This window comes from Salvelinus fontinalis, unplaced genomic scaffold (assembly GCF_029448725.1).
Source record: "Salvelinus fontinalis isolate EN_2023a unplaced genomic scaffold, ASM2944872v1 scaffold_0080, whole genome shotgun sequence".
In the NCBI taxonomy this organism is placed as follows: Eukaryota; Metazoa; Chordata; class Actinopteri; order Salmoniformes; family Salmonidae; genus Salvelinus; species Salvelinus fontinalis.
The window spans coordinates 328811-343880 of record NW_026600289.1 but is presented as its reverse complement, the minus strand read 5'-3'; the positions used below and the strand labels follow the sequence as shown (position 1 = coordinate 343880).

General features: G+C 44.1%; 1 protein-coding gene across 1 annotated transcript in view; it reads left to right on the top strand.

The window, feature by feature from the left end:
• Positions 1-14173, top strand: part of LOC129842960 (NACHT, LRR and PYD domains-containing protein 3-like) — a 35548-nt gene extending 21375 nt beyond the window's left edge. The window contains exons 5-13 of the mRNA XM_055911681.1: positions 1311-1427; positions 1821-1905; positions 2035-2257; positions 5111-6881; positions 7166-7339; positions 9555-9728; positions 12686-12859; positions 13134-13180; positions 13630-14173. Of these exons, the coding sequence (XP_055767656.1) occupies positions 1311-1427; positions 1821-1905; positions 2035-2257; positions 5111-6881; positions 7166-7339; positions 9555-9728; positions 12686-12859; positions 13134-13180; positions 13630-14162 (3298 nt within the window). The 3' untranslated portion in view covers positions 14163-14173. The remainder of the gene's footprint in view (positions 1-1310; positions 1428-1820; positions 1906-2034; positions 2258-5110; positions 6882-7165; positions 7340-9554; positions 9729-12685; positions 12860-13133; positions 13181-13629) is intronic.
• The last annotated feature ends 897 nt before the right edge of the window (positions 14174-15070 follow it).

Below are 15070 nucleotides of genomic sequence, written 5' to 3'. Positions count from 1 at the left end.
TCTGAGGCAGGTGGTAGATTACTCAGCTGTTCTAGTGGTCTGAGGCAGGTGGTAGATTACTCAGCTGTTCTAGTGGTCTGAGGCAGGTGTTAGATTACTCAGCTGTTCTAGTGGTCTGAGGCAGGTGGTAGATTACTCAGCTGTTCTAGTGGTCTGAGACAGGTGTTAGATTACTCAGCTGTTCTAGTGGTCTGAGGCAGGTGGTAGATTACTCAGCTGTTCTAGTGGTCTGAGACAGGTGTTAGATTACTCAGCTGTTCTAGTGGTCTGAGGCAGGTGGTAGATTACTCAGCTGTTCTAGTGGTCTGAGGTAGGTGGTAGATTACTCAGCTGTTCTAGTGGTCTGAGACAGGTGTTAGATTACTCAGCTGTTCTAGTGGTCTGAGACAGGTGGTAGATTACTCAGCTGTTCTAGTGGTCTGAGACAGGTGGTAGATTACTCAGCTGTTCTAGTGGTCTGAGGGAGGTGGTAGATTACTCAGCTGTTCTAGTGGTCTGAGACAGGTGTTAGATTACTCAGCTGTTCTAGTGGTCTGAGACAGGTGGTAGATTACTCAGCTGTTCTAGTGGTCTGAGACAGGTGGTAGATTACTCAGCTGTTCTAGTGGTCTGAGGGAGGTGGTAGATTACTCAGCTGTTCTAGTGGTCTGAGACAGGTGGTAGATTACTCAGCTGTTCTAGTGGTCTGAGACAGGTGGTAGATTACTCAGCTGTTCTAGTGGTCTGAGGCAGGTGTTAGATTACTCAGCTGTTCTAGTGGTCTGAGACAGGTGCTAGATTACGTTTTCAAGGTTTTTTTAAACAGAGATTTAACGACGCTGCAACAAAGATTCTAATGATGAAGAAAATGCTTTTGGGAAACCGGACAAAAACATCTGCTAAATGAATAAAATGTCCAATGTAAACAGATCAGATACAGATCTCATATTATTGAATTCTTTTTTTAAAACTTTTTTAATATTGATGTCACAAGTGTATCTTTTGTACTGTATTAAAATGTATTTATTTGTTACATTTGACTGTGTAAAATATAGCAGTACTACTTATATAGCATTTTGCAAAAAAAAAAACATTTGTCTCTCTGAAGTGAAGTGATAGATTATAAACAAATACATGTCTGTCATAGAACAACCCAGCCATTAGATCGTGAGAAAACACAACCATTTATTTCAGAATTTCTTTTAACAATAAAAGCTAATTTACCAACATTTCTGAAAAGTGATATATAATATTTTGGAATGAAACTGTTGTTTCCCCATCTGAGCTCAGAGTAGATGAGAGATGTAATGTTTGTCTCTGTTGTGTTGAAGTCCAATCAAGCAGGAGAGACCAGCCTCCCCTGTACCCAGCTGTGTGTCCATGAAGAGTGACCAGTCTATGGTTCAACCTATAACGTTTAGAGAGGGAGACTTTTCTACTGAACAAAGGTAAGAAGAACTCATGGGTCATGGTCAGTGAGTTAAACAACACTGTCTCTAGTCATTTCTCCTCTCCCATTTTCCCATTTATTTTTGATGTTTTCATAATCCATAGGCTAATCATTTTGTCCATTTTCATAGTCCTAAAACAATATTAAACAAACACAACATCCCCTCCCTGTGTGTGTGTGTGTGTGTGTGTGTGTGTGTGTGTGTGTGTGTGTGTGTGTGTGTGTGTGTGTGTGTGTGTGTGTGTGTGTGTGTGTGTGTGTGTGTGTGTGTGTGTGTGTGTGTGTGTGTGTGTGTGTGTCCGTGTGTGTGTGTGTGTGTGTGTGTGTGTGTGTGTGTGTGTGTCTGTGTACTCCCTGGATGAGGAGATGTAATCTCATGTTTTGTCCACAGAAACCAACAGGAGAGATCAGAGTCAGAGATTCTCAGTGGTCAGTCTTCCCAGAGTCATCAAACAGACCTGGCCTCCATATTCAGTGTATGTGGTCCTGTTATGTACATTTGTTTTTGTTTACCTCAAGTAAAGTTGATCTGTCAATCATTCATTAATGTGGTAATGAGAAAGCATTTTGTCTCTTGCTTAACTTATTTACTTAATTTATTTCAGTTGCTTGAAGAGAATATTATGACATTTGTGAAGAACGAGCTGAAGATGTTCAAGAGGATTCTTAGTCCAGAACTCCCAGAAGGCTTTGAGAGTCAGAAGCAGGAAGTGGTGGATGCTGAAGATGAGAAGCAGGAGAGCAGTGCCAGAGAGGGGGCTCTGAAGATCACACTGCACGTCCTGAGGAAAATGAACCAGAAGGAGCTTGCTGACACACTGGAGAAATGTAAGATCTGTCTGCCTCATGTTGAATGCTGTTTTATAACATTTAAAAGCTGTAGCTAAAGTACAGCTAAAGTAGCTGTGTAACTCAATGATATTGTAGCAGCCTTAACTAGAGGTCGACCGATTATGATTTTTCAACGCAGATACCGATACCGATTATTGGACGACCAAAAAAGTCGATACCGATTAATCGGCCATTTAAAAAAAAAAACATGTATTTGTAATAATGACAATTACAACAATACTGAATGAACACTTATTTTAACTTAATATAATACATCAATAAAATCAATCTTGCCTCAAGTAAATAATGAAACATGTTCAATTTGGTTGAAATAATGCAAAAACAAAGTGTTGGAGAAGAAAGTAAAAGTGCAATATGTGCCATGTAAGAAAGCTAACGTTTCAGTTCCTTGCTCAGAACATGAGAACATATGAAAGCTGGTGGTTCCTTTTAACATGAGTCTTCAATATTCCCAGGTAAGAAGTTTTAGGTTGTAGTTATTATAGGAATTATAGGACTATTTCCCTCTATACCATTTGTATTTCATTAACCTTTGACTATTGGATGTTCTTATAGGCACTTTAGTATTGCCAGTGTAACAGTATAGCTTCTGTCCCTCTCCTCGCTCCTCCCTGGGCTCGAACCAGGAACACAACGACAACAGCCACCCTTGAAGCAGCGTTACCCATGCAGAGCAAGGGGAACAACCACTCCAAGGCTCAGAGCGAGTGACGTTTACATTTACATTTAAGTCATTTAGCAGACGCTCTTATCCAGAGCGACTTACAAATTGGTGCATTCACCTTATGACATCCAGTGGAACAGCCACTTTACAATAGTGCATCTAAATCTTTTAAGGGGGGGGGTCAGAAGGATTGCTTTATCCTATCCTAGGTATTCCTTAAAGAGGTGGGGTTTCAGGTGTCTCCGGAAGGTGGTGATTGACTCCGCTGTCCTGGCGTCGTGAGGGAGTTTGTTCCACCATTGGGGTGCCAGAGCAGCGAACAGTTTTGACTGGGCTGAGCGGGAACTGTACTTCCTCAGTGGTAGGGAGGCGAGCAGGCCAGAGGTGGATGAACGCAGTGCCCTTGTTTGGGTGTAGGGCCTGATCAGAGCCTGAAGGTACTGAGGTGCCGTTCCCCTCACAGCTCCGTAGGCAAGCACCATGGTCTTGTAGCGGATGCGAGCTTCAACTGGAAGCCAGTGGAGAGAGCGGAGGAGCGGGGTGACGTGAGAGAACTTGGGAAGGTTGAACACCAGACGGGCTGCGGCGTTCTGGATGAGTTGTAGGGGTTTAATGGCACAGGCAGGGAGCCCAGCCAACAGCGAGTTGCAGTAATCCAGACGGGAGATGACAAGTGCCTGGATTAGGACCTGTGCCGCTTCCTGTGTGAGGCAGGGTCGTACTCTGCGGATGTTGTAGAGCATGAACCTACAGGAACGGGTCACCGCCTTGATGTTAGTTGAGAACGACAGGGTGTTGTCCAGGATCACGCCAAGGTTCTTAGCGCTCTGGGAGGAGGACACAATGGAGTTGTCAACCGTGATGGCGAGATCATGGAACGGGCAGTCCTTCCCCGGGAGGAAGAGCAGCTCCGTCTTGCCGAGGTTCAGCTTGAGGTGGTGATCCGTCATCCACACTGATATGTCTGCATAGCAATGATAGGAGAGACCATGTGAGGTTATGACAGAGCCAAGTGACTTGGTGTATAGCGAGAATAGGAGAGGGCCTAGAACAGAGCCCTGGGGGACACCAGTGGTGAGAGCACGTTTGAAACGCTATTAGCGCGCGCTAACTAGCTAGCCATTTTACTTCGGTTACACCAGCCTCATCTCGGGAGTTGATAGGCTTGAAGTCATAAACAGCGCAATGCTTGACGCACAACGAAGAGCTGCTGGCAAACTAGCTAGCCATTTTACTTCGGTTACACCAGCCTCATCTCGGGAGTTGATAGGCTTGAAGTCATAAACAGCGCAATGCTTGACGCACAACGAAGAGCTGCTGGCAAAACGCATGAAAGTGCTGTTTGAATGAATGTTTACGCGCCTGCTTCTGCCTACCACCGCTCAGTCAGATACTTAGATACTTGTATGCTTGTATGCTCAGTCAGATTATATATATTATCTAGCAGGACAAGCTAGATAATATCTAGTAATATCATCAACCATGTGTAGTTAACTAGTGATTATGATTGATTGATTGTTTTTTATAAGATAAGTTTAATACTAGCTAGCAACTTACCTTGGCTTACTGCATTCCTTGTGGAGTGCAACAAGAGGCAGGCAGGTCGTTATTGCGTTGGACTAGTTAACCTGAAGGTTGCAAGATTGGATCCCCCGAGCTGACAAGGTGAAAATCTGTCATTCTGCCCCTGAACGAGGCAGTTAACCCACCGTTTCTAGGCCGTCATTGAAAATAAGAATGTGTTCTTAACTGACTTGTTAAATAAAGGTGTAAAAAAAAATATATAAAAACATCTGCAAAATCGGTGTCCAAAAATACCGATTTCCGATTGTTATGAAAACTTGAAATCGGCCCTAATTAATCAGCCATTCCGATTAATCGGTCGACCTCTAGCCTTAACACAACACCTAGTGACCTCATCAAGTAGCAGCAGGGATGTGTTGTGGTGATTAATTTAGAGAGAGAGAGAACATTAATAATACGATCAATAATACCAAAAATAATATAATCAGTCACACCAGTCCGTAATGCATTATGAAAACATTTACACATTTATACAGTCAGTTAAGAGAATCAATTATTATAATGTAAAACGTTATAACCATCTTACAATACTGTAGTCATTAAAACAGACGTAATATTAATATCGTCTGTGTTATTTCTAGATTCAGATGAGCTTGCTGTGATTTGCCAACGTGAACTCAAATCTAATCTAAAGAAGAAGTTTCAATGTGTATTTGAGGGGATCGCTAAACAAGGAAACCCAACACTTCTCAATAAGATCTACACAGAGCTCTACATCACAGAGGGTGGAACAGGAGAGGTCAATAATGAACATGAGCTGAGACAGATTGAGACAACAACCAGGAAACAAGCAAGACCAGAGACTGCAGTCAAATGTAACGACATCTTCAAACCCTTAACTGGACAAGACAAACGTATCAGAACTGTGTTGACAAAGGGAGTCGCTGGCATTGGAAAAACAGTCTCTGTGCAGAAGTTCATTCTGGACTGGGCTGAAGGAAAAGCAAATCAGGATGTCCAATTTGTATTTTCATTCCCTTTTCGGGAGCTGAATTTGATGAAAGGGGACAAACACACTTTCATTGAACTTCTCAATCACTTCTCAATGGAAACCAAACAATCAGGAATCTCCATCTACAACAAGTACAAAGTTCTGTTCATCTTTGATGGTCTGGATGAGTGCCGACTGCCCCTAGACTTCCAGAAGAACAAGATCTGTTGGGACGTCACAGAGTCAACCTCAGTGGATGTTCTGCTGACAAATCTCATCAAGGGAAATCTGCTTCCCTCTGCTCTCCTCTGGATAACTACCCGACCTGCAGCAGCCAATAAGATCCCTTCAGAGTGTGTTGACCAGGTGACAGAGGTACGAGGGTTCAATGACCCACAGAAGGAGGAGTACTTCAGGAAGAGATTCAGTGATGAGGACCTGGCCAGCAGAATCATCTCACACATAAAGAAATCAAGGAGCCTCCACATCATGTGCCACATTCCAGTCTTCTGTTGGATTTCTGCAACAGTCCTTGAACACATGTTGAAACATAAGAAAGAAGAGATGCCCAAGACTCTGACTGAGATGTACACACACCTTGTGGTGTTTCATACCAAACAGAAGAATGAAAAGTATCTTGGGAAAGAAGAGACAGGTCCACACTGGAATAAAGAGAGCATTCTGTCACTGGGAAAACTGGCTTTTCAGCAGCTTGTGAATGGCAATCTGATTTTCTATGACGAAGACCTGAAAGAGGCTGGCATTGATGTCAGTGAAGCCTCAGTGTACTCAGGATTGTGCACACAGCTCTTTAAAGAGGAATGTGTGCTGTACCAGGACAAGGTGTACTGCTTTGTTCATCTGAGCATTCAGGAGTTTCTGGCTGCTGTATATGTGTTCCTCTCATTCATCAACAACAATGAGAATCTAATGGACAAACAGCAAACAAACGACAAGTCTGAAATTACTTTCTACAAGAGTGCTGTGGATAAAGCCTTACAAAGTGAGACGGGAAACCTGGACCTTTTCCTCCGCTTCCTTCTGGGCCTCTCACTGGAGTCCAATCAGAAGCACTTACGAGGTCTACTGACAAAGACAAGAAGCAGCTCACAGACCCATGAAGAAACAGTCAAGTACATCAAGGAGAAGATCGGGGAGAATCTCTCTCCAGAGACGAGCATCAATCTGTTCCACTGTCTGAATGAACTGAATGACCATTCTCTAGTGGAGGAGATCCAAAGATACCTGAGTTCAGGAAGTCTCTCAGAAGACGAACTGTCACCTGCACAGTGGTCAGCTCTGGTCTTTGTGTTGCTGACTTCAGAAAAGGAGCTGGATGTGTTTGACCTGAAGAAATACTCCAGATCAGAGGAAGGTCTTCTGAGGCTGCTGCCAGTGGTCAAAGCCTCCAGAGCTGTTCTGTGAGTAAATAAAATGACATATAAGAACTAATCATCAGGAAGCAATATTCAGTTTAGAGAAAATGATGTATTATAATATGTATATAATATTATATTGAATAACATACTGAATCAATGCATTGATGTTTACATTAGTATAACATTATGACCAGACAATTCTAGGAGATGGAAGATGAATCTATATGTTGTTTGAGAGAATAAACCAAATGCATCTGCCATTGTCCTTCTACACTACTGGTGTTAAATTAACAGTGTTTTTGAAGTCATAATGATCTCTTTGTCAGGCTGTCAGGCTGTCTAGTCACAGAGGAAGGCTGTGCTTCTCTGGTCTCAGCTCTGGAGTCAAACCCCTCACACCTGAGAGAGCTGGACCTGAGTAACAATGACCTGAAGGATTCAGGAGTGAATCTGGTCTCTGCTGTACTGGGGAATCCCCACTGTAAACTGGAGACTCTGAGGTCAGTATTCCTGTAGTTGGTCAACAAGTGATAACTGTTCACCAGATCCACATGTGTTTACCAGACACACATAGTCCACACCATATGTGTTTGGACAGTGAAGCTTACAGTTTTACATTTGGTGTTGTGCTCCAGCATGTTGGATTTGAGATATAATGTTTCGTATTAGATGACAGTACAGAATGTCACCTTTCACATACATATTTATGTATGTACAGTGGCTTGCAAAAGTTTTCACCCCCGTGGCATTTTTCCTATTTTGTTGCCTAAAAACCTGTAATTAAAATAGATGTTTTGGGGGTTTGTATCAGTTGATTTACACAACATGCCTACCACTTTGAAGATGCAAAATATTCTTTATTGTTAAACAACCAATAAATAAAAAATATAATAACTTGAGTGTGCATAACTATTCACCCCCCCCCCCCCCCCCCCCCCAAAGTCAATACATTGTAGAGCCACCTTTTGCAGCAATTACAGCTGCAAGTCTTTTGGGGTTTGTCTCTATGAGCTTGGCACATTTAGCCACTGGGATGTTTGACCATTTTTCAAGGCAAAACTGCTCCAGCTCCTTCAAGTTGGATGGGCTCCGCTGGTGTACATCAATCTGTAAGTCATTCCACAGATTCTCAATTGGATTGAGGTCTGTGCTTTGACTTGACCATTCCAAGACATTTACATTTTTCCCTTTTAACCACTCGAGTGTTGCTTTAGCAGTCTCAAAATCTCTGGAAGACTGAAACAGGTTTCCCTCCATTATTTCCCTGTATTTAGCGCCATCCATCATTCCTTCAATTCTAACCAGTTTCCCAGTCCCTGCCGATGAAAAACATCCCCACAGCATGATGCTGCCACCACCATGCTTCACTGTGGGGATGGTGTTCTCGGGGTGATGAGAGGTGTTGGGTTTGCGCCAGACATAGAGTTTCCCTTGATGGCCAAAAAGCTAAATAAACTCTTAGTGTCCTGATTCAGATCTGTTTAAACCAACTCTTAGTTTCCTGATTCAGATCTGTTTAAACCAACTCTTAGTGTCCTGATTCAGATCTGTTTAAACCAACTCTTAGTGTCCTGATTCAGATCTATTCAAACCAACTCTTAGTTTCCTGATTCAGATCTGTTTAAACCAACTCTTAGTTTCCTGATTCAGATCTGTTTAAACCAACTCTTAGTGTCCTGATTCAGATCTGTTTAATCCAACTCTTAGTTTCCTGATTCAGATCTGTTTAAACCAACTCTTAGTTTCCTGATTCAGATCTGTTCAAACCAACTCTTAGTGTCCTGATTCAGATCTGTTCAAACCAACTCTTAGTGTCCTGATTCAGATCTGTTCAAACCAACTCTTAGTTTCCTGATTCAGATCTGTTTAAACCAACTCTTAGTTTCCTGATTCAGATCTGTTCAAACCAACTCTTAGTATCCTGATTCAGATCTGTTCAAACCAACTCTTTGTGTTATTATTCATTATTTATTTATGATTTGTATTAATCAAGGCCTAATCAGGATTAATTTAGTAGTGTTTAGAAACGTGTTATCTACTCCCTTAGACAGAAAATTACTCCAGTCATCATCCACAGTTCAGTTACTATTGGGCAAAACACAACCCAAAACACAACCAAAACAAACTGCAAATGCAACCAATGAGTTTGGAACCAAATACTACACTTTTGACTACTTTAATACACTATAAGTAAATTGATCAGAATATTTACGACTTCAAATTATCAAAGTATGTGGGGACTAGATACATAGAGTGCTTTCATTTCTAAATGGTGAAACATATGTATTAAATTATCCTCAAATAAAAGGTGACATTATATACTGTCACCTCATATGAAACATTTGATCTGAAATCCAAAATGTTGGAGTATAGAGCAACATTTAAAATGTTTTCTTCACTGTCAAAATAGATATGGTGTGGTCTGTATACTCAATACAATCTAAATCTGATACCTCACTGTCTGTCTTTTGACTGATACTGCTTTTTAAACTGGTCTGGTCAGTCTACTCAAATATTTGTAAAATACATGTTTCTATCTACAAGCAATACTTTGATAGTTTGTCATTTCTAATAATGATACATTAATTTTCTGAATAGATATGGCAGGTTTCAGGACACTGATATATCTGAATATGTTAAAAAAAAAATATCCTGCCACTATTTTCACCACCAAAGAATAGCAGTGTGATTTTAATATGATTTGACTCTTTGCAGGCTGTCAGGCTGTCTAGTCACAGAGGAAGGCTGTGCTTCTCTGGTCTCAGCTCTGGAGTCAAACCCCTCACACCTGAGAGAGCTGGACCTGAGTAACAATGACCTGAAGGATTCAGGAGTGAAGCTGCTCTCTGCTGGACTGGGGAATCCCCACTGTAAACTGGAGACTCTGAGGTCAGTATTCCTGTAGTTGGTCAACAAGTGATAACTGTTCACCAGATCCACATGTGTTTACCAGACACACATAGTCCACACCATATGTGTTTGGACAGTGAAGCTTACAGTTTTACATTTGGTGTTATGCTCCAGCATTTTGGATTTGAGATATAATGTTTCATATTAGGTGACAGTACAGAATGTCACCTTTTATTTGAGGTTAATGGTGAGAGGTTAGCATGTTTTATTTTTCTAAACTGTGAAACAGACATGTATTAAACTACCCTCAAATAAAAGGTGATACCCTCAAAGAATAGCAGTGTGGTTTAAGACACAAGGCGAGACCCAGATGACACGGGAGGCAGATGGTTAGAGTCTTTGATATTTATTAATATACTAAAAGGGGTAGGCAAGAGAATGGTCGTGGACAGGCAAAAGGTCATAACCAGATAAGAGTCCAGGAGGTACAGTTTGGCAGGCAGACTAGAGGTCAGGACAGGCAGAATGGTCAGGCAGGCTAGAGGTCAAGGCAGGCAGAATGGTCAGGCAGGCTAGAGGTCAGGACAGGCAGAATGGTCAGGCAGGATAGAGGTCAGGACAGGGAGAATGGTCAGGCAGGCTAGAGGTCAGGCAGGATAGAGGTCAGGACAGGTAGAATGGTCAGGCAGGCTAGAGGTCAGGACAGGCAGACTGGTCAGGCAGGCTAGAGGTCAGGACAGGCAGAATGGTCAGGCAGGCTAGAGGTCAGGACAGGCAGAATGGTCAGGCAGGCTAGAGGTCAGGACAGGCAGAATGGTCAGGCAGGCTAGAGGTCAGGACAGGCAGAATGGTCAGGCAGGCTAGAGGTCAAGGCAGGCAGAATGGTCAGGCAGGCTAGAGGTCAGGACAGGCAGAATGGTCAGGCAGGATAGAGGTCAGGACAGGGAGAATGGTCAGGCAGGCTAGAGGTCAGGCAGGATAGAGGTCAGGACAGGTAGAATGGTCAGGCAGGCTAGAGGTCAGGACAGGCAGACTGGTCAGGCAGGCTAGAGGTCAGGACAGGCAGAATGGTCAGGCAGGCTAGAGGTCAGGACAGGCAGAATGGTCAGGCAGGCTAGAGGTCAGGACAGGCAGAATGGTCAGGCAGGCTAGAGGTCAGGACAGGTAGACTGGTCAGGCAGGCTAGAGGTCAGGACAGGCAGAATGGTCAGGCAGGCTAGAGGTCAGGACAGGCAGAATGGTCAGGCAGGCTAGAGGTCAGGACAGGCAGAATGGTCAGGCAGGCTAGAGGTCAGGACAGGCAGAATGGTCAGGCAGGCTAGAGGTCAGGACAGGTAGACTGGTCAGGCAGGCTAGAGGTCAGGACAGGCAGAATGGTCAGGCAGGCTAGAGGTCAGGACAGGCAGAATGGTCAGGCAGGCTAGAGGTCAGGACAGGCAGAATGGGCAGGCAGGCTAGAGGTCAGGACAGGCAGAATGGTCAGGCAGGCTAGAGGTCAGGACAGGCAGAATGGTCAGGCAGACTAGAGGTCAGGACAGGTAGACTGGTCAGGCAGGCTAGAGGTCAGGACAGGCAGAATGGTCAGGCAGACTCGAGGTCAGGACAGGCAGAATGGTCAGGCAGACTCGAGGTCAGGACAGGCAGAATGGTCAGGCAGACTAGAGGTCAGGACAGGCAGAATGGTCAGGCAGGCTAGAGGTCAGGCAGGCTAGAGGTCAGGACAGGCAGAATGGTCAGGCAGGCGGGTACAGAGTCCAGAAAACAGGCAAGGGACAAAAACCGGGAGGACTATCAAAAAAGAATAGAAACAGGAGTAGGGAAAAACGCTGGTTGACTTGATGAACATACAAGACGAACTGGTACAGAGAGACCGGAATCACAGGGATATATACACCAGGGAAACACAGGGATATATACACCAGGGAAACACAGGGATATATACACCAGGGAAACACAGGGATATATACACCAGGGAAACACAGGGATAAATACACCAGGGAAACACAGGGATATATACACCAGGGAAACACAGGGATATATACACCAGGGAAACACAGGGATATATACACCAGGGAAACACAGGGATATATACACCAGGGAAACACAGGGATATATACACCAGGGAAACACAGAGATATATACACCAGGGAAACACAGGGATATATACACCAGGGAAACACAGGGATATATACACCAGGGAAACACAGGGATATATACACCAGGGAAACACAGGGATATATACACCAGGGAAACACAGGGATATATACACCAGGGAAACACAGGGATATATACACCAGGGAAACACAGGGATATATACACCAGGGAAACACAGGGATATATACACCAGGGAAACACAGGGATATATACACCAGGGAAACACAGGGATATATACACCAGGGAAACACAGGGATATATACACCGAGGAAACACAGGGATATATACACCGGATAAACACAGGGATATATACACCAGGGAAACACAGGGATATATACACCAGGGAATCACAGGGATAAATACACCAGGGAAACACAGGGATATATACACCAGGGAAACAGGGATATATACACCAGGGAAACAGGGATATATATACACCAGGGAAACACTGGGATATATACACCAGGGAAACACAGGGATATATACACCAGGGAAACACAGGGATATATACACCAGGGAAACACAGGGATATATACACCAGGGAAACACAGGGATATATACACCAGGGAAACACAGGGAGATATACACCAGGGAAACACAGGGATATATACACCAGGGAAACACAGGGATATATACACCAGGGAAACACAGGGATATATACACCAGGGAAACACAGGGATATATACACCAGGGAAATAAGCGACACCTGGAGGGGGTGGAGACAATCACAAGACAGGTGAAACATATCAGGGTGTGACATGAATATGGAGAGAAATATACTGCCACTATTTTCACCACCAAAGAATAACAGTGTGATTTTAATATGATTTGACTCTTTGCAGGCTGTCAGGCTGTCTAGTCACAGAGGAAGGCTGTGCTTCTCTGGTCTCAGCTCTGAGGTCAAACCCCTCACACCTGAGAGAGCTGGACCTGAGCTACAATCACCCAGGAGACTCAGGAGTCAGACTGCTCTCTGCTGGACTGGAGGATCCACACTGCAGACTGGAGAAACTCAAGTATGTAGAGGGTTTATGTCAATGTTCATATCAGACATGTTGGACTTATCAGGCTAGTTAAGATAAACATTCTGACCACCACTTGGACAAGGTTATATGCTGACTGTGTGTGTGTGTGTGTGTGTGTGTGTGTGTGTGTGTGTGTGTGTGTGTGTGTGTGTGTGTGTGTGTGTGTGTGTGTGTGTGTGTGTGTGTGTGTGTGTGTCCAGTGTGTGTGTGTGTGAGTTCAGGTGTATCACTCAATGACTGTCTGTTCTTCTGCTTATCGCTACAGTGTGGAACATGGTGGAGAGAACACAATGAAACCTGGGCTTAGAAAATGTGAGTATTGACTGCTATGAAGAATATGACTAAGAATAAGTCTTAATTCAAGTTAAGTCAAAGTCAAAGACCACCATCATTACTTACTTGGTCATATTAAATATCAGCTATAGTTCTACAGAAGCAGAAATCAGGGACACCAACGTTTACAAAGAGTTGCTTTGACTGTGTGTGTGTGTGTGTGTGTGTGTGTGTCTGTGTCTCTGTGGCGCGTTTGTGTTACATAACAAATGTGTGTGTGTGTTTTTGTGGCCTGTAATTAATGGGAATAAGTGTGTTTTATATTACCATACAGTATAACATATGATCATTCAACAAGTCTCAAGTTACCTTAACTTCTCCTTTTGATACCTAGAAACATCTACATTAAATGAATTAGTGAAAAGTGAGTTAACATTCTAATGTGAATGATGATGATTTCTAATATTGTGTCTGGTTTCATCCATCAGATGTCTGTGATCTCACACTGGACCTCAACACAGTAAACAGACGCCTCTCTCTGTCTGAGGAGAACAGAAAGGTGACATGTAGGACAGAGAAGCAGCCGTATCCTGATCACCCAGAGAGATTTAAGGTCTGTAGACAGGTGCTATGTAGAGAGCCTCTGACTGGGCGCTGTTACTGGGAGGTAGAGTGGAGTGGGATAATGGGGGCTGTTATAGGAGTGACATATAAAGGAATCAGCAGGAGAGGAAGGGATGATGACTGTTGTCTTGGATACAATGACAAGTCCTGGTGTCTGATCTGCTCTGACAACAGTTACTCTGCCAGGCACAATAATAATCCCACTACCATAGACGTCCGCCCCTTCAGCTCCCACAGAGTAGGAGTGTATCTGGACTGGTCAGCCGGTACTCTGTCCTTCTATAGAGCCTCCTCTGACACACTGACCCACCTGATCACATTCACCTCCACATTCACTGAGCCCCTCTATCCAGGGTTTAGGGTTTATTATGAAGAGTCTTCAGTGTCCCTGAAATAATAACCTGACACACACACACACTGGACACACACACACACACACACTGGACACACTCACACTGGACACCCACACACACACACACACACACACTGGACACACTTACACTGGACACACACACACACTCACACTGGACACACTTACACTGGACACACACACACACTCACACTGGACACACTCACACTGGACACACACACACAATCACACTGGACACACACACTCAAACTGGACACACACACACACTCACACTGGACACACACACACACACTCACACTGGACACACACACGCTCACACTGGACACACACTCACGCTGGACACACACACACACACACTCACACTGGACACACACACACTCACACTGGACAGATACACACACACTGGACACACACACACACACACTGGACACACACACACACACGCTGGACACACACACTCACGCTGGACACACACTCACGCTGGACACACACACACTCACACTGGACACACACACTCGCACACTGGACAGATACACACACACACTGGACACACACACACACACACTGGACACACACACACACACGCACTGGACACACACTGGACACACACTGGACACACACACACACACACACTGGACACACACACACACTCACACTGGACACACACACACACTCACACTGGACACACACACAGACACACTGGACACACACACACACACACACACACACTGGACAGATACACACACACTGGACACACACACACACACACACACACAAACTGGACACACTGGGCACACACACACACACACACTGGACACACACACACACTGGAAACACACACACACACTCACACTGGACACACACACACACTCACTGGACACAGACACACTGGACACACACACTCACAATGGACACACACACACTGGACACACACA